At 35.2% G+C, this 23,869-nt stretch overlaps 2 protein-coding genes and 1 long non-coding RNA gene across 8 annotated transcripts in view; 1 reads left to right on the top strand and 2 right to left on the bottom strand.

Annotated features, from left to right (window-relative positions):
• LOC138307399 (lysine-specific demethylase 6A-like) overlaps window positions 1–9,942 on the bottom strand; it is a 150,816-nt gene extending 140,874 nt beyond the window's left edge. For both annotated transcript variants that reach the window (XM_069248123.1, XM_069248122.1), the window contains exon 1: window positions 9,739–9,942. In XM_069248123.1, coding sequence (XP_069104224.1) covers window positions 9,739–9,806 — 68 coding nt within the window. In that variant the 5' untranslated portion in view covers window positions 9,807–9,942. The remainder of the gene's footprint in view (window positions 1–9,738) is intronic.
• A 266-nt stretch (window positions 9,943–10,208) lies between these two features.
• Window positions 10,209–19,359, top strand: LOC138307265 (FUN14 domain-containing protein 1-like). 4 transcript variants are annotated; one of them, XM_069247910.1, is made up of 6 exons: window positions 10,347–10,497; window positions 11,715–11,855; window positions 13,122–13,289; window positions 13,925–14,000; window positions 14,167–14,286; window positions 17,806–19,359. In XM_069247910.1, the coding sequence occupies exons 3-6, from the start codon at window positions 13,150–13,152 to the stop codon at window positions 17,881–17,883; spliced, it is 414 nt and encodes a 137-aa protein (XP_069104011.1). In that variant the 5' UTR covers window positions 10,347–10,497; window positions 11,715–11,855; window positions 13,122–13,149; the 3' UTR covers window positions 17,884–19,359. The 4 variants fall into 4 exon arrangements, with proteins under 4 accessions (XP_069104009.1, XP_069104012.1, XP_069104011.1 ...); XM_069247908.1 differs by lacking the exons at window positions 10,347–10,497; window positions 11,715–11,855 and adding an exon at window positions 10,209–10,340; XM_069247911.1 differs by lacking the exons at window positions 10,347–10,497; window positions 11,715–11,855; window positions 14,167–14,286 and adding exons at window positions 10,209–10,340; window positions 14,330–14,446.
• A 981-nt stretch (window positions 19,360–20,340) lies between these two features.
• Window positions 20,341–23,869, bottom strand: part of LOC138307266 (uncharacterized) — a 68,799-nt gene continuing 65,270 nt past the window's right edge. For both annotated transcript variants that reach the window (XR_011205957.1, XR_011205956.1), the window contains exons 3-4: window positions 21,885–21,958; window positions 20,341–21,240 (exon numbers count right to left, since the gene is read on the bottom strand). This is a non-coding gene — a long non-coding RNA (uncharacterized lncRNA). The remainder of the gene's footprint in view (window positions 21,241–21,884; window positions 21,959–23,869) is intronic.

Consider the following 23,869-nt stretch of genomic DNA (forward strand, 5'->3'; position numbering starts at 1 on the left):
TCTTACGTAATCTGGTTATTAGCCCCCTCATTAGTCTCGGCTGACCACGCGTTTTAGTTACTGCAGTATACAGGTAAAGAGATTTAAACGCAGCACGACATTGGCTATTCGGAAGTACAGTTCTGATTTTGTTCTGTACTTGATATCTGCAACTTGGATTAGACATAAACATCTTCAGTCTTTTTTTCGTCTGACTCGTGCATGATTTATTTTTTCAATTAAAGACACTAATAAATGAACTTGAGCGAAATATCAACAAGTCGTCGGATGTATTGTATTATATGAAAGCTGAATGTATTTCGTAAAAAAAAAATGGATCGATTTCAGATATAACGCAATTAGTAGACGCATTTACATATATGCAAAAAAATCTGTTTAGAATCATAACTTAATTCGTATGGGTAGGTTATATGAAAAAGTCAGAAATTTGTTAAGCGGGTTTGACCAGTACAACGACCCGAGTCGGGTTTTGGATAACATAGTCAAGATGTGGTTCCAAATACGGTAGATTTACAACGTACGTGGATTATTATACACATTATATTGTGTATAATTGTGCAGAAATCGCGCAGAAATGTTCATTTATCTACGACAGGTTCATCAATATATGCATGGTATAAATCCCTATTTTCAAGCGTATTCCAAACTCATATCTGTGATTGAGGATATATTGAATAGGTATGGACTTGTACACAGGTACTTGTGTCTGTAAAAATCGATATTTACAAACAGATAGATGGCAGACACAGAAAATCGCCACTCTATCTTATGCGAGTAGAGTAGGTCCCGTTGTCCTCGTGACGTCACAGGTCAGGGGACCCGAATCGGGGTCAATGGCTTGGGGCTTCAGGTGTGTTCTAGAGAAAAGTCGCATTATCTCTAATACCGTATTCGCTATGAAACTCGTACTTTCTCCATTCTAAATTTTATACAATGACACATTTATCAAGCCTTATATACCAAACCATTCCGTGTACGTACACTTAAAGTAGTTTAACCAACTTCTACTTAAGTAGTTTAACATATCTACTTAAGTACTTCATTGTTTTATTCAACTTCTACTTAAGTAATTTAACATATCTACTTAAGTAGTTTAACATATCTACTTAAGTACTTCATTGTTTTATTCAACTTCTACTTAAGTAATTTAACATATCTACTTAAGTAGTTAAACATATCTACTTAAGTACTTCATTGTTTTATTCAACTTCTACTTAAGTAATTTAACATATCTACTTAAGTAGTTTAACCAACTTCTACTTAAGTAGTTTAACATATCTCCTTAAGTACTTCATTGTTTTATCTAACTTCTTTCACCAGTGCAAATACTAAATTTGCACAATTTATCATATTTTTCTCTTTATACAAATAGTCTATATATTTTATTGAAAATTATTATAAAATCATTATCTAGACCACTTCTGTCATATGTAAGTCATTTTCATTTTTACCTGCAATTAATTATCTATTGTCAAGTATATCCTAGCTAAAGGTGCCAGAGTTAATCCCTTACTTCCTGGGACAAACAGGAAAGGATTAAGCCTTCAATTATCTAAAACATTTCACTTATATTCATAGACATGTTAATTGTTTCTCACCTATTTTTGCTTTGAGAAATACATGACTCTATTTTGAGAACTTTGAGTAAAAAGGCAATTGCCACCTGTCACTAGATTTTAGAGTAGGGATATGATTCTTATAAAAAGGAGATACAACAGTTAGTTAGAGAGTGAGTTAGTGAGAGGATAGAGTTAGAAACAAGCGGTCAGACTGATATTTGGATTTTACCTTTACCTACGGGATTTTATATGAAGTTTATTACGGATGCGTAAAATTATTTGACTAATTCATCATGGTGACTTGACTTTCCCCTACAACTTCAACTGTATATATATATTTGTGACTATTGTGTATTATCATTGGATTATGTGTAATTTTACCTCTCACTTGCAAATAAACAATCGTATCATATACTATGTGTTAATTGTGCCCCGCTAATTTCCCCCATCATGACGAACTACTACAACATCAATTCTAACGTGACCTGCCCAATCCGATTAGGGCTCTGGTCACACTTCTACTGAAGTAGTTAAACATATCTACTTAAGTAGTTAAACATATCTACTTAAGTACTTCATTGTTTTATCCTATTTCTACTGAAGTAGTTAAACATATCTACTTAAGTAGTTAAACATATCTACTTAGGTAGTTTAACATACTGGGTCGCGACCAGTTATCGTGATTTTTTCGTTGTTTTTTTGGATTTATTAAAAAAGTAGCGACCTTTGAAGACTTAAAATTCGCATGAACTATCTTTAGTCCAAGAAGTTTCGGAAATAGCATTCAATTTTTATATTTGAGTTGAATCATACGAAATATTGGCAGACAATGCATGCATTAAATCGGACCTGTTCCCGACATCGACTGTACCAGTTATCGTGATTTTTCAACTTAGTAGAATTTTACGATGCATACGCAAGTAAGCTCGATCAAAATATATAATCTAAAAACAGATAGTGTTGTATAACTTCTCACAACAAATAACTTTGATATCCCATGGTTACATTATAAAATAAAAGCTGTTGTTTTCTTCGTCAACACGGGCCTGCGTCCTCTCGGCGAAATCCATCCCATGCTCCTTTGGGGTGTCTTCAACGACGTTCGAGCATTTCAGCAAAAAAGCGGACTACAGATTGAGTTTGATCACGGATCGATTAACCGGAACAAGGATGCATCATTCAATCAATTAAAAGAGCTTGATTAGAGAGAGATTAGGGTTTACCAGGTATATTAAGGAACAACAAAAAACTTTATGATTTGTGATCAATGTGTTATTATCATTTTTTCACTTTTCTTCATGTTTAAACCAAAGCTACATGTACATGACATTTACAAAAGTTTTTTCTATTAGGAAATACTAAATCAAACATCATCAAATATTTGCTAAGATAGGTGATTAAAATAATGCATGTATTTGAAATTCAAAATCATTGAAACAATAGCGACATTTATACACAATATTTGATTCATAGACAGTCATAAAAATTCATTTACTGAAATAAATTAATCCATTAAATTTGTTGGCTACAGATGCAGGTATAAAGATGTACATTGTTCCTAGTGTAGGAAGCTAAATTTTGTTGTTTAGTTTTATGTATTTATGTAAACATACTTAGCTGCTAATAAATTCCAGATTTAACATGCATTACAAATGAAATTCTCTTCCTCCTCATTACACTCTACACACACAGTGTGGTACCACACATCACAAACATCACACATGATCCATGATGTAGAGACCTCTTCATCATCTGGATCTCTCAATGCACACACACCACACACAACATTCTCCTCCTCCTCATCATCACTCCCTTCATGCCTAACTTTCTTTTTCTTACCACATACACTCTTTGAACTTTTTTTATTTCTCTTTTCCTCTCTCTCTCTCTTTCTTCTTTCTATCCCTTCCCTCTTTTCCTTCTCCTCCTTTTCTTTTTTTTTAAGCTGATTGAGCATGTTGTCACCAGTGATGACACGCGCATCCAATACCACCCTCCTCTTCTTCTTCTGGTCAGCTTTTGGCAAGGAGGGGGTAAGAAAAATGGATTGTAGAATGGGTGGAAGATTCCTCACCGCCTCTATGGGATGTGGTCTGGTGGAAGATCCACATTGGCTGCATGTTGATGGCTGTTCTGGAATTAAAACAGAGGTGGTGATGGAATAATAATGAAAGTCTGAATGACACATATTCCTTAAACTTTCAAAAGTTGTTGCATTGAGTATTGTGACTTACTTTCATGTGGATCAGTAGGGACGTCTTGAATTGAAGCCTGGCTCACAGCATTTTCCTCTACAATAAGATAGAAATTAATATACATGTAGTCTGATATGCTCTTTACAGACATATGGATGTACATGTATTTTTGGAATCAGTGTATACACTTCACAAAAGTGGAACCAATTAGTTTATATTATGTAACATTACATGATGTTTACATGATGATTTAGAAATTGTAACAAATGTTCAGTGAATTCATTAAATTTTTTCATAAGTTTCATACAACCATGACCTAAATGTGAAATAAGTTTAAGATCCTAGTATATATATACCTTCGTTGTGCTCATCTGATTGTCTTTCAGGGTCTGGAGTTTCCGATGCTGGTTCTGTAACAAGGAATTTACCAATCAGAACCCCAAATGATACATAATGCTACTGAGAAAATTAAAAATGTAAATGATCAATTCAAACTGATTTAAAATTTATCAAAAATTGTTACATTAAATCTTTGATTTGCAAGTTAAGTAATGAAATTTCACTTACCTTTCTCTTTTCTTTGAAAATCTTCTGGTAGCAGCATTGTCTTGTCAATAACGCTCGGATTGCAGGGAATTAAACCAGACTTTCTATATAAAAGAAATACAATACATGTACATTAAAACTAATTGGTAATTTCTTATTGATGTATTGCATAAATAATATATTAAATTAAGTATTTACATAATGTATAACAAATTCCTCTACTGGAACACATACATGTATACGTAAACTACTGGGGAACAAGGATAACTGTATATACATACCTGAATGCAGCTTTCACAAGGACAGGAGAGCAAGTCTGGTCAATTCCATACGATAACAAAGGTGGTAAACTGGCCTTACTGACCATCATGTTGGTGTTTGCTAATGAAAGTGAAGTGGCCAAAGACTTCATTTTGTCTTTTAATGGTCCGAAAATGCTAACGTCTAGGGGTTGGAGCAAGTGTGTGGTATGGGCGGGAAATGCCAGCATCTCTATCTGTTATGGATTAGTAATGATAATAAAAACAGTTATAATGACAAATAGCAATGATAAACTAAATAGTCATAATTTTTTTGTGTATATATTACTCGCTTCACTGTATATATCTATTAATGTTACGTTTTTTGTTTTTAATTTTTAGATTATTTCTTTAAAAAGCCAACCAGCTAGAAGATTTCATCATCATTTTCGTGTTGCAACTCTAAACTTTATTGTATCTATTAACATGTGCATGTAGATTTAAGCAGCAGACATACCCGGTTTGCTCTTGCCATCTCAATCACCTCTATTGAGATGTGTGAGTCGTGGTTATCCAGCAAAAGTAGAACAGGTCTTTCCCGCCCACAATTTGGGATGAAGATGTTCCTAAACCAACTTTTAAACAAGTCGGCATCCATGTATCCTAATAGGACAAAAAACATGGATACATTTTCAATTTCTTCTATAAATGTATATAATTTATAATACTACAGAAGGACAATTTATTTTGAAAGACATGTACATTTATTGTGTGAAATCATTTGGTCTAGTGATGCTATTTTATTTCTTTGGGCAAAGATGTGATCGACTGAGATTAGAAACTGGTATATTTTAAAATTTCTTGCGAATTTATTTGCTTTTTTCTTACCAGATTCTGAGACACCAACAAGAGATCCCAGAGGGATCTTGGCGCCCACCAAAGAATGATCTATGTCTGACAATGGAAAGAGGGATCTTTTCCCTGCTTTTCAAACTTTTTCAAACACGACTACAAATAAAATTTGAGACATATTGCTATAGTACTTTCTAAGAAATAGTGGTAACAAACTTCAACAATGAAATCCAAGCTGGAGGCCGTGCAGCCAACTTATTGTTGACCTATCAGTTACAAAATGCAATATGCACCACTAGGGTCCTAGGGGAACCTACATATAAAATTTGAGAGAGATCCCTTTAGTACTTTTTAAAAAATAGCAATAACAAACTTTAACTATCAAAATCCAAAATGGCTGCCAGGCGGCCATCTTGTTGACCGATTGGTCCCAAAACGCAATATGCATAACTAGGGCCCTAGGGGAACCTGTGTATAGAATTTGCTTGAGATCCTTTCAACACTTTCTGAGAAATAGTGGTAACAAACTTCCACTACCGAAATCCAAGATGGCCGCCAGGTAGCCATCTTGTAGATCGATCGGTCCCAAAATGCAATATGCACAACTAGGGCCCTAGGGGAACCTATATATGAAATTTGAGAAAGATCCCTTTAGTACTTTCTGAGAAATAGCAGTAACAAACTTTAACTATCAAAATCCAAGATGGTCGCCTGGCAGCCATCTTGTTGACCGATTGGTCCCAAAATGCAATATGCACAACTAGGGTCCTAGGGGAACCTGCATATGAAATTTGAGAAAGATCCCTTTAGTGCTTTCTGAGAAATAGCAGTAACAAACTTTAACTATCAAAATCCAAGATGGCCGCCTGTCGGCCATCTTGTTAACTGATCTGTCCCAAATTGCAATATGCACAACTAGGGTCCTAGGGGAACCTGCATATGAAATTTGAGAAAGATCCCTTCAGTACTTTCTGAGAAATAGCGGTAACAAACTTTAACTATCAAAATCCAAGATGGCCGCCTGTCGGCCATCTTGTTAACCAATCGGTCCCAAATTGCAATATGCACAACTAGGGTCCTAGGGGAACCTACATATGAAATTTGAGAAAGATCCCTTTAGTACTTTCTGAGAAATAGCGGTAACAAACTTTAACTATCAAAATCCAAGATGGCCGCCTGTCGGCCATCTTGTTGACCAATCGGTCCCAAAATGCAATATGCACAACTAGGGTCCTAGGGGAACCTACATATGAAATTTAAGAAAGATCCCTTCAGTACTTTTTGAGAAATAGCGGTAACAAACTTTAACTATCAAAATCCAAGATGGCCGCCTGTCGGCCATCTTGTTGACCGATCGGTCCCAAAATGCAATATGCACAACTAGGGTCCAAGGGGAACCTGCATATGAAATTTAAGAAAGATCCCTTCAGTACTTTCTGAGAAATAGCGGTAACAAGAATTGTTAACGGACGGACGGACGGACGGACGGAAGGACGGACGGACGGAAGGACGGACGGACGACGGACCACGGACGAAAGGCGATTTGAATAGCCCACCATCTGATGATGGTGGGCTAAAAAGCCACGTTCTAGGTACATCCTCTCGATATGGGCGGTGGGGAAGGGCCTTCTGGTAGATGATAAAGGTTGGTAATACCTTACCATCACCACTGACACACATTTGTGCGGTCACATGGTCAAAGGTGTGAAGCTGTAAAAATGACATTTTTTTTTTATTTAAGAACAAAAATATTTTTTCATCAAAATTACAAGGAGACAGTTTTAATGTTTTCATATTCAAATATTAATGACTGTTTTCTCTTGAATGCATTTTCCACAGAATTATATTTGAATACAACATACCTGCTGCTGTATGCATTGTACACCTCTAATGCCAATGGCCTTCCTCCCTTCGCTGCCCTGTTTCTGGACGAAGCCAGTTTCGTCACAATTGAATATCTGTTCTGGCCGATCTCTTAAGTTTAATCTGTCTACTGTTTCTTCTGAAGTTAATAAATCATTTTGTTTTAACAATACAAGCATCGTTATGTTTTTAGAAACTATGATATTATATAATAAGTATAATAATGCCATAATCAATTTTCAATCTTGGAGATAATGTAAAATTTAATAATTGTACATGGGACTCAAACAAAATATATACTACAATGTAAATAGTTACCATATGTTTTAAAAAAGTTGTCCATGACGGTTTGGTTAGACATCCTGGTCCGTCCTCTGTCTCGTGTCTGGGGTGTTTTTTCTCTTAGGTCCTTGTGTCTGGCTATGAAAGACCGGCACCATTTGTCGGAGGGCCCCTTTTCCATATTAAAAAGGCATGCGTCAACCATACTTTTCCTGCGAATTATTTCCATGACATAGGCTTTCAGATGCTGCCTATTTAAAGGAAACCCTCTCAATGCCATGTACTTTAGGTACTCTGCCAAAGCTTCCTCTTCTGGGACAGTAAGCATCCTGTTAGGGCCACATGTAGATCGATTAATATGACCACTGACATGATCTACTACCGTTTGTCTTGGTACACTATATTCCTCAGCTGCCTGAGATGGGGAAAGATGCTGTTTTTTAACAGCAGCTATGGCTGAAGAAAGTTGGGTTGGGGTGTACTTCTTTCGTTTGTGCTAAATGAAAATAAAAATATGAATGTAATGAATGAAATTAAATACATACGGTGCCTGGTACCATTCAATTTATCTCCCACCCCGATTGGTTTAATATCAACTTTTGATACCACATGTGGTAACAGTTTATTGTTAAAATGTATCTTTATTTCTTATGACTTTACACTAACAGAATTATGGCAAAGCTTTGTTTTATTGCTATTTTTCATTTCAATCCACAGCCTTGGAATTACAGATAGTGTGAGGTTTCATCTATGAAATAAGTCTATGACTAAAGTTCATGCCTAAAAAATATATAATTTCAAAACTCAACATTTTGTATACATGCATGTTTGTACATGCCGTTAACAAAAACAGATTTCTTTATTTTTGTTCTGTGTGTTGTCAGAATTTAATTTTTTCAAATGTTTTTTTTTTATTTCACTTCATATTTACTTATTAATTCATTATTTATTTTGTTTTTACTTTCTAGTATTTATTTATTTAATTTCCTATTTATTTATTTTATTTAATGTGTTTATTTATCAATCTTATGCATCAAAAAATATTATGACATTGTGTTATATTTCACCGTCATTTCACATAATACATCACAAAATTGCTTCGTTTTTTGGACTTGAGCAAGACCACTGAGCAAGGTATAAAATCAGAGTTACCTGCCCCTAGCGCGCACGCTTGGATACAGAGATCCGACGTCAATTTTACAGACGCTGATGTAAACAAAAACAACGATTTGTTTGTGAATGCATGGACATTACTGTGTATTATCACCGCCCCCCAAGGCACATATGGGATTTTAAGAATAGGAAAAATGCATTCTGGATACTGTTATAAACAAGGTATTTGAAAAACCTGATTTTTTGACGGACGTAATCTTACCATTGCAACTTCTTCCTCAGCTGGCTCCGACTTCGGGAAATTGCGCGTGTCGTAGAATATTAGCACGATCACGATAACTGGTACACCACGATAACTGGTCGCGACCCAGTATCTACTTAAGTAGTTTAATCAATGTCTACTTAAGTAGTTTAACCAATGTCTACTTAAGTAGTTTAACCAATGTCTACTAAAGTAGTTTAACCCATGTCTACTTAAGTAGTTTAACACATCTACTTAGAAAGTTTAACCAATATCTACTTAAGTAGTTTAACACATCTACTTAGAAAGTTTAACCAATGTCTACTTAAGTAGTTTAACCAATGTCTACTTAAGTAGTGTTACATATCTACTTAAGTACTCCATTGTTTTAACCAACTTCTGCTTCTCATTATATTTGCACGGGGCGAGTTGGTTCGTGGGTGTTTTCTAGAGGAATATGTAAAATGTACTTAAGTAACAAGAACCAAAGTTACACTTAAGTGAAACTAATCATTACTTAAGTAATTACAACACATAATGATCTAAAAGTCATTAAGTACTTAAGTGATGAAAAAAGTCACTTAAGTAGTTTTGGTATTTTATCCTGAAACGGCCTTCCATACTCTTGCACAAGAAAATTACAAGAATGTTCAAAACTGTTTTATGTTTATCTGAAATAAAATTATCATTAAATTCGTAACTTTAAATAATATTAAGCATTTGGTATGGTATGTCAGACTACAGTACAGAGTCGAATGCACTCAATCCTTTGTGTCTGACTCTTGAACACGAAGAGGATAAGAACATTTTCAGCTTAAATTAAAAATAAACCACTCCATCTAGCTGACCTGTCGAACTCGGCAAGTTGCTTCTTTTCTTCATTCTGCAGAACAATCTCCATTCCTTCTATATTCATGGTCTTAAAACTTTCCTAGTAGCTGTTCTAATTGATAATTATTTTCCTAAAATACAAAGTGAGCCTAAATTACATTAAAGGTTGATGAACCTGGCATTTTCCGGTTCTCTCTGCAAAGATGCCAGAGAAAGACCCAGTGACCTACTTTCAACTAGCCAATGAAATGTGGCGTTATATTTTCTCTTTGGTAGAGAAGATAAATCCATCTTTACAAATAAAAACGAAGCGAAAAGAGATTATTAGTTCTTTTAATAGAAATATCAATTCTAAGCGTAAAAGTAGAGCATTATATTGTTCTTATTAATATCTATTTTTTGTGATTATACAATAATGTGGTTATTCACAAATCGACAACATAAAGACTTTTGTTTGAGGCTTTAGTACCGGAACTATACATTCCGTAAAACAGACAACCGCGAGTCAGAAATGAAACTAAACACGCAAGAGTTCCCATCAGTCCATTCAATTGCTAAACTAACAAGTGCGGTGTAGGTGTTAGTTGTAGTTGTAGCTGTGAATATATGTTGGAATAAGGTAAACAAAAACAGTGAACTACTTTAATCGTTACACAATGCAATTGCCGATGCAGATTTTTTTACCTGGCTGATAATACAAAGCAAGATGGACTTTTGATGTCAGATTTCTGACGAAATAACATTTGACAGTTTGACATTGATGGGATCGAGTCACTGTGAGTGACATTATAACTTTAACAGGTTGAGCACAACCCTACATGTTGGTTACAGTTACCCATTTGAGTAATTAATCACAAATGAAGAATTCTTTTAAAGAAAAATGCATGAAGCTGTTTTAAACATTTTTATCAAAAAAGGGCGTCATAATTTTTTACATGACACCATTACTAACATAACGTAGTACATTCATATGAAGTTAAAGCAATTAAAATTAGGATAACCTAAGAACGAGATTAAAATATTTAATTTTTTATTCCAGTTATTGATTATTAAATGCAATTCTTCAAAGGTCCATTACCTTTCCGGAGCAAAATATAAAGGTTTCTTAAAAAACATTAGATCTAATAACATTAACAAAAATGCATACTGATTGTAGTGTTTGTATCATTTGATAACAATTCATAAATGCTCCCTCGGTATACTTGAAATATAGTATGCTCCCTGAGCATGCGCATAAAGAGTAATAAAAGCAAGCGGACACCAGCAATGGCTTTGTAACATGTGTTTAATCACGACTGATTAGATTCGAATCTGAAACCATCCCAAATGGAAATACAACACTGATGACCTAAAATAAGGTTACGACACCAAACATATGCAAGATTTCATGCGTAACATATGAAAACTGTTTTGCCGTCTGGCGCAGTGATAGTCAACTACCGCGTGGTATTTAGGACGAAGGCGGGAAACATAATGTACGACCCGCGTTATGAAAATAAACATTTTATTTATTTTAATCAAATCGTTCAGAAAGTGATGATAAAATGTAGTATTAACGGTAAGTTGATAATTATTCAGACTCTACAAAATTATCGATCATGTTTTACATTCCCATTTTAAAAATTAAAAGCCGTTTCGGAAAGGTAGTGGGCCTTTAACACTATACATTGACTTTGATAGATGTTTTATTGTAAGCAATCGTCATATACATGTCGGAAAAAGATATATTCAACTGGAATAGACTCTAGTTCTATTTCCTTTGATCATGTTTCTCTCAAAGACGCAAAATTTGCAACATGCCATGTATCAAATATGTGCGGGAATATGTGCGGTCATGTTTGGTAACAAGATTCATAACGCCGCGGCTGATGGTGCCGACAACAGTTACACATAGAGTATATCATTTTGATCAGTGTATTTATTGTGTTGTTTTTTTTCTTTGTTTAGTAACATATCTAAAACTGCTTGTATAGCCATTTCAAAACATATTCAGATGACACGTTTCGTCTGCTGATAACGAGAATTAAACACATGGCTGCCTACATGGAGGTGCAAGACTTTTCCCGTGGAACACGATTTCAAAGTCTAAGGGGTACTGGAATGTATTGGAATCTATGCTCACACACGTGTTCTGGTTAGTAGAGCTGTATTCTACGCGACCTTCGGCTGCACAGATGGCTGTGCTCTTATTAATCAAAATGGAGAACTAAATGATTGCTCAAATGGGTAACATTTACTCAAATGGAAAAACCTGTTTATTTGTAAATTTAATGTAGATTGTACACAAATGTCATATTTTTGAGAAGATGACAACATGTAACATGAATCGTTGTCATTAATTTCATTATTCCATATGTCGCATACATGAATTGCTGAGACTGGTAATTACATAAGAGGACTTGTATACACAACTCCTGAATGGGAAATAAACTTACCAGGTATCTTATCGTAAGACTAGCTCGCAAATATACTGTATCTCTCTCCATCATTCATATGCCAATATTAGTTATTTATTTAATGATATTTTTCAGCAGAGGTTCCTTAATGATCCTCTTTAACATTGTACATATGTCACTTCTTGTTGTAAAGCATGTATTCTAGTTTTAAGATAAGATATTTAGAAGATAAGATACTGTTGATATACTGACAGAAAATCAATTCTTCCTTAATGTCTTTGGGAAGTATTTACAGTGAGTTTATCCAGGTGCTTGATCTTTTAGAGCTACAGACCACATCCTTATGAACTGTACATGTGTTGCCCTTTCATAGTATTTCCCTGTTACTGCCTCGTACGTTTCTATCATGTCACCACTTACACTTCAGTAACTCAGGTTTTAAACTTCTTCAGTTTCTAGGGATACAATAGGTTATCCATTAAGGTAGTTGTTTAGTTGCCTTCCTCTGTACACCTTCCATTTGTTCAGTGAGTTTCATTTTAAAGGGCTTCAAGACAGCACTTGCATATTCGAAATGGGTTCTTATAGCTTGGACTCTAGAAACTTAAATGTTCTTTTTATCACACCAAATAGGTTTTGAAGTTGTTTTTTGTACCTTTTTGCTGAACTTATTTTAGTAGTTCATAAGGTTCCAAAAGAAAGTAATGGGCCTAATTCACGTCATACCATGTGACACTTAATGTTTGTGCGAGACTATTGTTTCTATTGGTGATGGAATGATGTTAAAAGAAGATATTCCATGCTACCATTATTTCAGCGGGAAGGTTACAAAGAGTTATATTACATCACCACTGGAGATATATATGTATACTAGTCCTGCACAAACGTTATCAGGTATACAAATGTAAATCACATGGTACATGAATAAGTTCCATTGTCTGAATTGTTATCTAATCAGTATTTCAGTTAAAGGGTTTTAATTTATAATCTGTATCATCCTTCAGGAAATATTCAAGATCAGTTCTCTAGACCATGGCAGATGAAAATGAGCCTTTCGAGGTTCTGGACGTAGAAGCAATAAGGAGGGGTAATACCTGGATACAGAAGATGTTGGGAGACATATCAAAACAATCAGCAGCCAAACAGGTGGTCATCGGAGGAGCCTCGGGATGGTTTGTAATATAATCTGTTAATATTTATATATATATATATATATATGTAAAAAAAATTATTGGTCAAAAAAAGAATTCAGATTATATATAGTATATAGCTATAGGTAATAGCGGATGTAGCTAAACTTGCCATCTATGTCAGACCTGACCACCTGCTTAAGTGTTATTTAAATATCTCTTTCTTTGGTTCCAAATAGTCAGTTTCAATACATGCCTATAATATGGGTCATTATATGTCCCCTGCACTCCAGAGTCCTGACTATAATACCGTAATAATTACATGAATTTGATATAGTGACAGGACTATGAACTTGCCAACTTCCGTTCGGCAATAATTGTAAATTCTATGGCGACCAGTTTAAAATGAAGGCATGTTTACAAGTACATGTTTTGACTTTTAACAACTGCTGTGCCAAAGTTATTAAGAAATCATTATAAATATTCTTTGTTTTAACTTAAATTCAACTACACCTAACAATATCAGGGTCAAATCAAACTTGACTTGTTTATAGTTATATATAGTATGGCTTTAAATCGAATACGGTATGTTGAATATGACTTATGAAAATAATTATCTACTTTTGCAAATTGAAAATAATAGAAAAATTTGATAGATTGAATTTTCTTTTGCCTAGGGTGTCTGGATATTTATTTGTGAAAGTGGGGAAAATTGCTGCAATGACCCTGGGAACAACAATCTTACTTGTACAGGTAATGTTGTTTAAAGTTAGTTAAACAAACTAATATCTATAACCTTCAAGAAAACTGCTCTGAAAATGTTCATATTTGTTTATCTGCAACTTGATTAAAATCTATATTTGATGATATTTTTGAAGTAATTCTGTTTTGTACTGTTTTCTTCTTTCTATTCACACAGATTGCTCAATATAAAGGTTATATACAGATAAACTGGAAGAAAGTTCAGAAGGAAATGAATATGGCCAAAAAGCAAATGTCCAAGGAAATCTCTAAGAAATACCCTCACTACTCTGAAAACGTAATTATCTCCCCATTCTTTACACATGTATTCTTTTGTTCAGATTGCTCAGCATCAAGGCTATCTACAAATTAATTGGTCAAAAGTGGAACGAGAAGCAAATCGGGCACGGAGGGAAATTAGGAGGGAGGCCAATCGCAACTTATCAAAATTACAACATGTAAATAATTTTATTTCGTCATTATTTTTGAGTATCGGACTAATTGACATTAGAAACTTACTAATATAAAATACCCATCAGACTTGCTATTTGGAAACTTAATGTGTTTGCCAAATTATTTTCAATTATTACATTATGGAGATCATCAGCCCCTCAGAATGGACAGATCAATGTAATTTGCTCACCCCTAACATCAAATTTTATTTTGCACATAAAGAGTACCCAAATTACACAAGTTTTACAATAATTTGATATCCTTCAACAGTACTTCAAATACACTATTCATCAAACTAGGGAACCTTATTAAAAGCTATGTAAAGGAATTATATGGGAAATTTCTCCTTTCATTGAACTTTGGTTTAAATAGTGTGCTGATGTATTTTCTCAAAGTAATAAGCTTATTTGGATGTTGTGGTTGCAATTGTCAGTGTGAGCTCATAAGAGTAAATAGCGAAATTCATACAAGGAAAAAGTGATACATAATCCCTGATTTAAAGTGTACACGGAATGGTTTGGTATATAAGGCTTGATAAATGCGTCTTTGGATAAAATTTAGAATGGAGAAAGTACGAGTTTCATAGCGATTACGGTATTAGAGATAATGCGACTTTTCTCTAGAACACACCTGAAGCCCCAAGCCATTGACCCCGATTCGGGACCCCTGACCTGTGACGTCACGAGGACGACGGGACCTATTCTACTCGCATAAGATATATAGAGAGGCAATTTTTGGTGTCTACCATCTAATATAAACTATCTGTTTGTAAATATCGATTTTGAAGACACAAATACCTGTGTTCATGTGCGATACCTATTTTATATTATCCTTAATCACAGATATGAGTTTGAAAAATGCTTGAAAACAGGGATTTGTACCATGCATACATGTATATTGATGTACCTGTCTTAGATAAATGAACATCTCTACGCAATTACTGCATAATTATACACATTAAAATGTTCATAATAATACACGTACGTGGTATATCTGCCGTGGTTGAAACCACATATATGTGAATATTATATCAAGGATTCTTGATTATGTTATCCAAAGCCCGACTCGGGTCTTTGAATGTCTACTGGTCAAACCCGCTTAACAAATTTCTGACTTTTTTTTTATAAAACCTGCCCATACGATTAAATTATTATTCCAAGCAGAATTTTTTGCATATATGTAAATGCATATACTAATTGCATTGTATCTGAAATCGATCTATTTGTTTTTTGATGAAATACATTCAGCTTACATATAATACAGTACACTCGACAACTTGTTGATATTTCGCTCAAGTTCATTCATTAGTGTCTTTAATTGAAAAATAAATCATGCACGGGTCAGACGGAAACAATGAGACTGAAGATGTCTATGACAAGTCTAATCCAAGTAGCAAATATCAAGTACAGAACAAAAATAGAACTGTCATTCCGAATAGCCAATGTCGTGCTGCGTTAATCTCTATACCTGTATACTGCAGTAACTAAACCGCGTGGTCAACCGAGACTAATGAGGGGGCTAACCAGATTACGTAAGAAAGGTGTTTAGTGACCTGTCAAGCTTTGTTGATTAGCTCACGTCAGCTGTCAAAAGTGCATAAGATCACAGGTAAGTTAGCGATGGACCATCATGTAATTGTTGTATAATGTAATATTTGTTTACACTTAAAAATCCCTGGTTTACAGTTAAATATACCGTTCCAACATAACATATAACAAGTGTGTCAATTACTAGATGTACAGTACATGTATATATTTCAGAAAGACTCATTATACATTTGTATTGTATATATGTTCTGGTTACACGTAAATGTATTTTTATAACAAAAAATTATTTACAAATGGCATGTCGAGAAAGAACAATGCAAATATAATGCTCAATGTCAGAATTTTGATATTTCTGATAGTTGCTAGAATTCAGATATTCATTTTTTTTTACTCCCCTCCTAATTTATGTCTATGATATCTACGTGTTTGAACTACGAAATACATATAAAACATTTTCTTTTTGTTATGTTGGTTCTTGAAATCAGAAACATATATACATATATATTTCTGTTCAAATCCATAGGCCTAGAGAGAATTTTTATTTATACAGAAATATATTCAAATGAATAATTATATAACCATCATTTTTCTAATTCGTCTGTTTTTAGATCACATTATGAAAATGGAATATTCCCGAGGTTTTATAATTTAGAAAGTTGTTAAAACAGAGATAAGATCTCTAGTTAAATGTACCAGAAACATAAATAACGTATACATGTTTCCGCTAATCTACAAATGTATTTAGCCTAATTTCAGTTGTAATAATTCCTATTATATATATAATTAAATCGTCAACATAACGGTATACTGTATATATATTTGTAAAACTCTCGTAACCCCATTTCAGGAATACATATATGTCCCCCTTTGTTCTATAACCCCACTACCAAACACCTCACTGCCGTTGTCCTCGTGACGTCACATCCGGTTATTCCCCAAATCAGCGTGAGCGGCCGATTCCCTGATTAGCAGTCGATATACAGGTAAAAATCGAGCACTTCGGAGGGCTGTATCTCGGTACTGAAGCGGCCGATTTTGATGCGGTTTTCAACATTCTTGTCAGGAGATCAAACAGAATAACAAATCTAAATATTATTTTCCATTCCGTGTACACTTTAAGACATTTCATAATTCGTTCTGATCTGTGTGGTGTCTCATTCACCCTGGAGACACACGTATACTCTTCTAATTCAAAGCTCGGGACACCTCATTATGATCTGAACTGTGTGGTGTCTCATTCACCCTGGAGACACACGTACACTCTTCCAATTCAAAGCTCAGGACACCTCCTTATGATCTGATCTGTGTGGTGTCTCATTCACCCCTTGAGACACACGTAAACTCTTCTAATTCAAAGCTCGGGACACCTCATTATGATCTGATCTGTGTGGTGTCTCATTCACCCTGGAGACACACGTACACTCTCCTAATTCAAAGCTTGGGACACCTCATTATGATCTGATCTGTGTGGTGTCTCATTCACCCTGAAGACGCACATACACTCTTCTAATTCAAAGCTTGGGACACCTCATTATGATCTGATCTGTGTGGTGTCTCATTCACCCCTGGAGACACGCGTACACTCTTCCAATTCAAAGCTCAGGACACCTCATTATGATTTTCAGGGGTGACTTTATTTTTAAGATAATATAGGTCACAGAAATACTTGTTACCCCCCATACCAATAAGTTAATATCTATATCATGATAAAATCATAAAATTGATCCAGTGGAAAAAACTTAAATCCTTTAGTCATTTTACTTGTAGGGTTCAACTTGCGATGATTTAAAATTACAATATATTTACTTGTGTTTCAGATTCAGACCTTCTTCAAACAGAATGTGTTCCTTGCCACAGGATTCGCTGGCGGCTTCTTGGTAGGGATGGCCTTTTAGGGATACCTCAATTGACGTATAAGTCAGAATGGTATGGAAGATTTTGTGGATGTGGATTGAAATGTCCAAGACTTTAGAAGAGACTTTGAATCAATGAGAAAATGCTGCTGAAAGAATAACCTGAAACATATGATGAGATTGAAATGTGAAGGAAAAAAAACTGCTGCAATTCTCTTTGGAAATATCTTGTGGGTTAAATCACATATGCATGCAAGCATGCATCACACTCTTGAGATCTAAGATGGACCAAGATATACAGATTCAACTGGTGGTGGTATCAGAAATATATATCGAGTTCTCAGAAGAACATTTGTCATTTTATGTAGGTTTTGTTACAAAGTCTTTCATGTGTACTAATTGATACTTACTCAAACCTGACAACATATTTTACCTCTTTCTGACTTGATTTTAATAGTGGAGTAGTTCATTATGTATGGGTTGTGTAAGATTATGACAACAGTTTTGTAGTGGTAGATAAACTTAAAGTATCAATTGTGATTTTCAACCTATTTTGTGATTAAATCATTCACCCCTGAGTGCCATCCTTTGAAGAGCTCAAATGTTTTTTCAAGGTTGAATGAGTTACTTAACCATTCTAAGATGTGGACTATTCCATCAAATATCTCAGTGAATCTCCAGTATCAACCATATTTGTCTTCTAATTTCACTTCTGTTGTTTATAAAATAAACATATGAAGAGGTGTATTCCTGAAGAAGAAAAACTTGTAGTCCTGGTCCTAAAAGAATACCTTTCCTTTTACAATTTCTTGTATATAAAGATACAATGTACATGTATATCAAACAATCATGTAGAAAATGAACAATTGGAAAAATTAGAACTCAGCATTTCCTGGATCAAGTTTAAGGGAAATGATAACATTGATTCTTTTGTGACTTGACTAGTCGATTATTTTCTTCTTTTTTTTTTTTAAATTTTATTTAAAGGCCCACTACCTTTCCGGAGCAAAACATAAAGGTTTCTTAAAAAACATTAATAACATCAGAAAATATATACCGATGGCCTAAGATGAGGTTACAACACCAAACATATGCAAGATTTCCTGTGTAATATATGATAACAGTGGAGAGTCATTTCGCCGTTTTGCCGTCTGGTGCAGAGATAGTCAACTACTGCGCAGTATTTAGGACGACAGTGGGAAACATAAAACGACCCGCGTTATGAAAATTAACATTTTATTTATTTTAATAAAATTGTTCAGAAGGTGATGATACGTGTAGTATTATCGGTAAATTAATAACTTTTGTGACTCTACAAAATTATCGATCTCGTTTTTCATTCCCATTTTAAAAATTAAAAGCCGTTTCAGAAAGGTAGTGGCCCTTTAAAATATCAAAGGACTTAATGTGCAAATTGATTTTTGTTGGCACAATAGTGTATAAAAATCACATTTAATGAACATGAAAAGTGCTGGATATTTTTTAAAATGATTAACCATTAAAAGAAAATGAAAACAATTGTGGGTTTAAGTTTTGTATTTCTGCTTTCAGCTGACAAGCTTTTAATATTGTCTTCTCTGTGCACTGTTTGTGATCCATGTGCACTGTTTGTGATCCATTATTCTACTATAGACCTCCACCTTTGGGTCACAGTGACTGAGTGGTTAAGGTGTCTGACATTCTACTATAGACCTCCACTTCTGGGTTGTGGTGTCTGACATTCTACTATAGACAACTACTTCTGGGTTGTGGTGTCTGACATTCTACTATACACCTCCACCTCTGGGTTGTGGTGTCTGACATTCTACTATACACCTCCACCTCTGGGTTGTGGTGTCTGACATTCTACTATACACCTCCACCTCTGGGTTGTAGTGTCTGACATTCTACTATACACCTCCACCTCTGGGTTGTGGTGTCTGACATTCTACTATACACCTCCACCTCTGGGTTGTGGTGTCTGACATTCTACTATACACCTCCACCTCTGGGTTGTGGTGTCTGACATTCTACTATAGACCTCCACCTCTGGGTTGTGGTGTCTGACATTCTACTATACACCTCCACCTCTGGTTAAGGTGTCTGACATTCTACCACTAGCCCTTTGCCTCTGTGCCACAGTGACTGAGTGGTTAAGGTGTCGGACATTCTACCACTAGACCTCCACATCTGGGTTACAGAGGCTGTGTCCTACACCTCTTAGTTACTAGTTTGAAAATGATGTTGGTGGTTTGCCAGCACTTGTTTCTGTAAAAGGTAGTTGCATTTGAGTGGGTTATCCCCCTTTATCACTATATATCTGATATTTATTCGATTTGGTTTATTAGATGAACGGACGGAAGGCAAGAACAAGTGCTGGTATCCTCTCCTGAAGACAATCTTTATAGCAAAATATGAAATGATTCTCTGCAGGTGTCATCTAAGGATGGCCTCAAAAAGAAATACAAAATATGAATATCAAAATAGTTATTCAGTATAAGTACAAACCTAACGAAGCAATTATTGATGTACGGTGCATATGACTTTATTCATCACAACTTATGCCAAAACATTATTAAGATGAAAATATCCATGTACAATCAGTAAACAGCATAAACAAGGATGTGTTAAATTATAAAATACAGATTATTATATACATTGTATTAAAATGCATATCATCTCTCACTGGCTTCTCACACACAATTCACATCTCAATCAAATTATACAACAACAAACTTCTGACCTCTCAAGCACACTTCTAACAGACTCCATTATGATAGACCTTGTTGTTTCACAAATACAGGCATGTACACATTAAAGCAAAGTCACAGTCATATCCATGAGGATTTCCATGTGATTGTTTGGCATCTAAATTAGAATATACATCAAAGGGGCTTAAGAAATTCCCAAAACTTGTGTTACAAGCCCCTGTGAGTAACATGATCTTGGCTGCCTTGATATTTAACAAAGTTGAAAGTATTAAGGTCAATGTGAGACCACGAGTATGCCAGCCAGACCTGTTTTCTATTTATTCCATCTTTGCATATCACAGAGTTAGCTCCCTTGCAGGTAAGTTTCGATTGTAACATTATTTTGTGAGCGCAATTCACATCATTTTCTCCGAAAATTATGACCTGATGCTCGCAAACATATGACATCACAATAAAATCCTACCCATAAGGGCAGATAACTCTGTAATATGTAAATACAGAAAAGACGCAGATTTTGATCATTGTCACAGTCCTTAAATCGTCACAGTCCTTAAATCGTCACATCATCACAGTCCTTAAATCGTCACAGTCCTTAGACTCTGTTGATGCCATAAACAGTAGAGATATGGTGCCGATCACCTATCTAAATCCTGAACCAGGGAATCCACCAACTGACTCATCGTTAGCTCATTTGGCTCCTGTAGCATGGCTGTAAAGTGAAAATAGAGATGGGTAAGTCCTGATCAGAAAGGCTGAGGAAAATCTTTGAAATGCACTTGTCCATCGGATTTTCACTTAATTGCCCTCAATATTTTTAAGATAATTAAGCATATGTGACTATGTATATAATGAGTTGTTTTAGCTGTATTTAGTGAGCAATTAATGAGACAAAATAAATTTTTACTTGTCCCACAGACAAGTGTGCTGTCAACATTCACTTGTCTGACAGCCAAATCCACTCCTCTGTGCTAGCGAGTACATTTCCTAAGGCCTGTTGTAGATGTCTAAACTATAGGACTGGAAGGAAAGAATATAGGTATGGGTAACAAATATAACCGCCCCAATTTCTGAGAAATGGTTATTTGACTTCTGAAACTGCTCATCCAATTGACCTTTGACTTGAAAGTCAAGGGTTATCTGAATGGCCTAGCTGGAAGTGTGAAAATCAACATTTTGTCCCACACAAAAGTATCGCATGGTATGTGAAATATTCCCATTGTAAATTCATCTCGCTGTCGGGACACTATTAAGGAATGCCACACAAGGTATTAGTCTAGAGGGCCTAGTGTCAATTGCTCATAAAATCATGTGGAAAAGTCACATCATGCCCTAATCATGTATATTAATACATACACTGTACTAGTTGACCTGGAGCTATCTGTCCGCCGTGAGACAACATCTTTTCTCTGTAGCGCTCGCCCATCTGTCTGTAAGGTTGAAATACCCAAAAAAAAAGTTATCCTACAATGATTCACAAAGTTTTCTTTTTAAAACAGCTGTACACACGGACAGAAACCAGAGGCCAAGCCTACGCAGTATTCAATCTTCCATGTACAATGTCACTATAACCAGAGGCCTACACAGTATTCAATCTTACAATGTCACTATAACCAGAGGCCTACCCAGTATACAATCTTACAATGTCACTATAACAAGATCACCATAACAAGAGGCCTACCCAGTATTCAATCTTACAATGTCACTATAACCAGAGGTATACCAAGTATTCAATCTTACAATGTCACTATAACCAGAGGTATACCCAGTATTCAATCTTACAATGTCACTTTAACAAAAGACCTATCAGTATTCAATCTTACAATGTCACTTTAACAAGAGGCCTACCAAGTATTCAATCTTACAATGTCACTATAACCAAAGGCCTACCAAGTATTCAATCTTACAATGTCACTATAACCACAGACCTACCCAGTATTCAATATTACAATGATACTTTAACAAAAGACCTATCAGTATTCAATCTTACAATGTCACTATAGCCACAGACCTATAACAAGAGGCCTACCCAGTATCAATCTTACAATGTCACTATAAGCAGAGGTATACCCAGTATTCAATCTTTCAATGTCACTATTACCAGAGTCTTACCCAGTATTCTATCTTACAATGTCACTATAACCAGAGGCCTACCCAGTATTCAATCTTACTGTACGATGTCACTATAACCAGAGCCTACCCAGTATTCAATCTTACAATGTCACTATAACCAGAGGCCTACCCAGTATTCAATCTTACAATGTCACTATAACCAGAGGCCTACCCAGTATTCAATCTTACAATGTCACTATAACCAGAGGCCTACCCAGTATTCAATCTTACAATGTCACTATAACCAGAGGCCTACCCAGTATTCAATCTTACAATGTCACTATAACCAGAAACCTACCCAGTATTCAATTTACAATGTCACTATAACCAGAGCCTACCCAGTATTCAATCTTACAATGTCACTATACTACCAGTATTCAATTAGCTATAACCAACTACCACCCAGTATTATTACAATGTCACACTACCGTATCAATTACAATGTCACTATAACCCACCTACCCAGTATTCAATCTTACAATGTCACTATAACCAGAACCCAGTATTCAATCTTACAATTCACTATAACCAGTATACCCAGTATTCAATCTTACAATGTCACTATAACCAGAGGCCTACCCAGTATTCAATCTTACAATGTCACTATAACCACGAGACCTACCCAGTATTCAATATTACAATGTCACTATAACCAGAAAACCTACCCAGTATTCAATCTTTACAATGTCACTATAACCAGAGGTATACCCAGTATTCAATCTTACAATGTCACTATAACCAGAAACCTACCCAGTATTCAATCTTACAATGTCACTATAACCAGAGGCCTACCCAGTATTCAATCTTACAATGTCACTATAACCACAGACCTACCCAGTATTCAATATTACAATGTCACTATAACCAGAAACCTACCCAGTATTCAATCTTACAATGTCACTATAACCAGAGGCCTACCCAGTATTCAATCTTACAATGTCACTATAACCAGAGACCTACCCAGTATTCAATCTTACAATGTCACTATAACCAGAGGCCTACCCAGTATTCAATCTTACAATGTCACTATAACCAGAGACCTACCCAGTATTACTTACAATTCACTATAACCAGAAACCTACCCAGTATTCATATACAAGTCACTATAACAGACCTACCCAGTATTCAATCTTACAATGTCACTATAACCAAGACCTACCCAGTATTCAATCTTACAATGTCACTATAACCAAAACCCAGTATTCAATCTTACCCACTATAACCAGCCT

The sequence above is a fragment of the Argopecten irradians genome, chromosome 14 (genome assembly GCF_041381155.1).
Source record: "Argopecten irradians isolate NY chromosome 14, Ai_NY, whole genome shotgun sequence".
Taxonomy (NCBI): domain Eukaryota; kingdom Metazoa; phylum Mollusca; class Bivalvia; order Pectinida; family Pectinidae; genus Argopecten; species Argopecten irradians.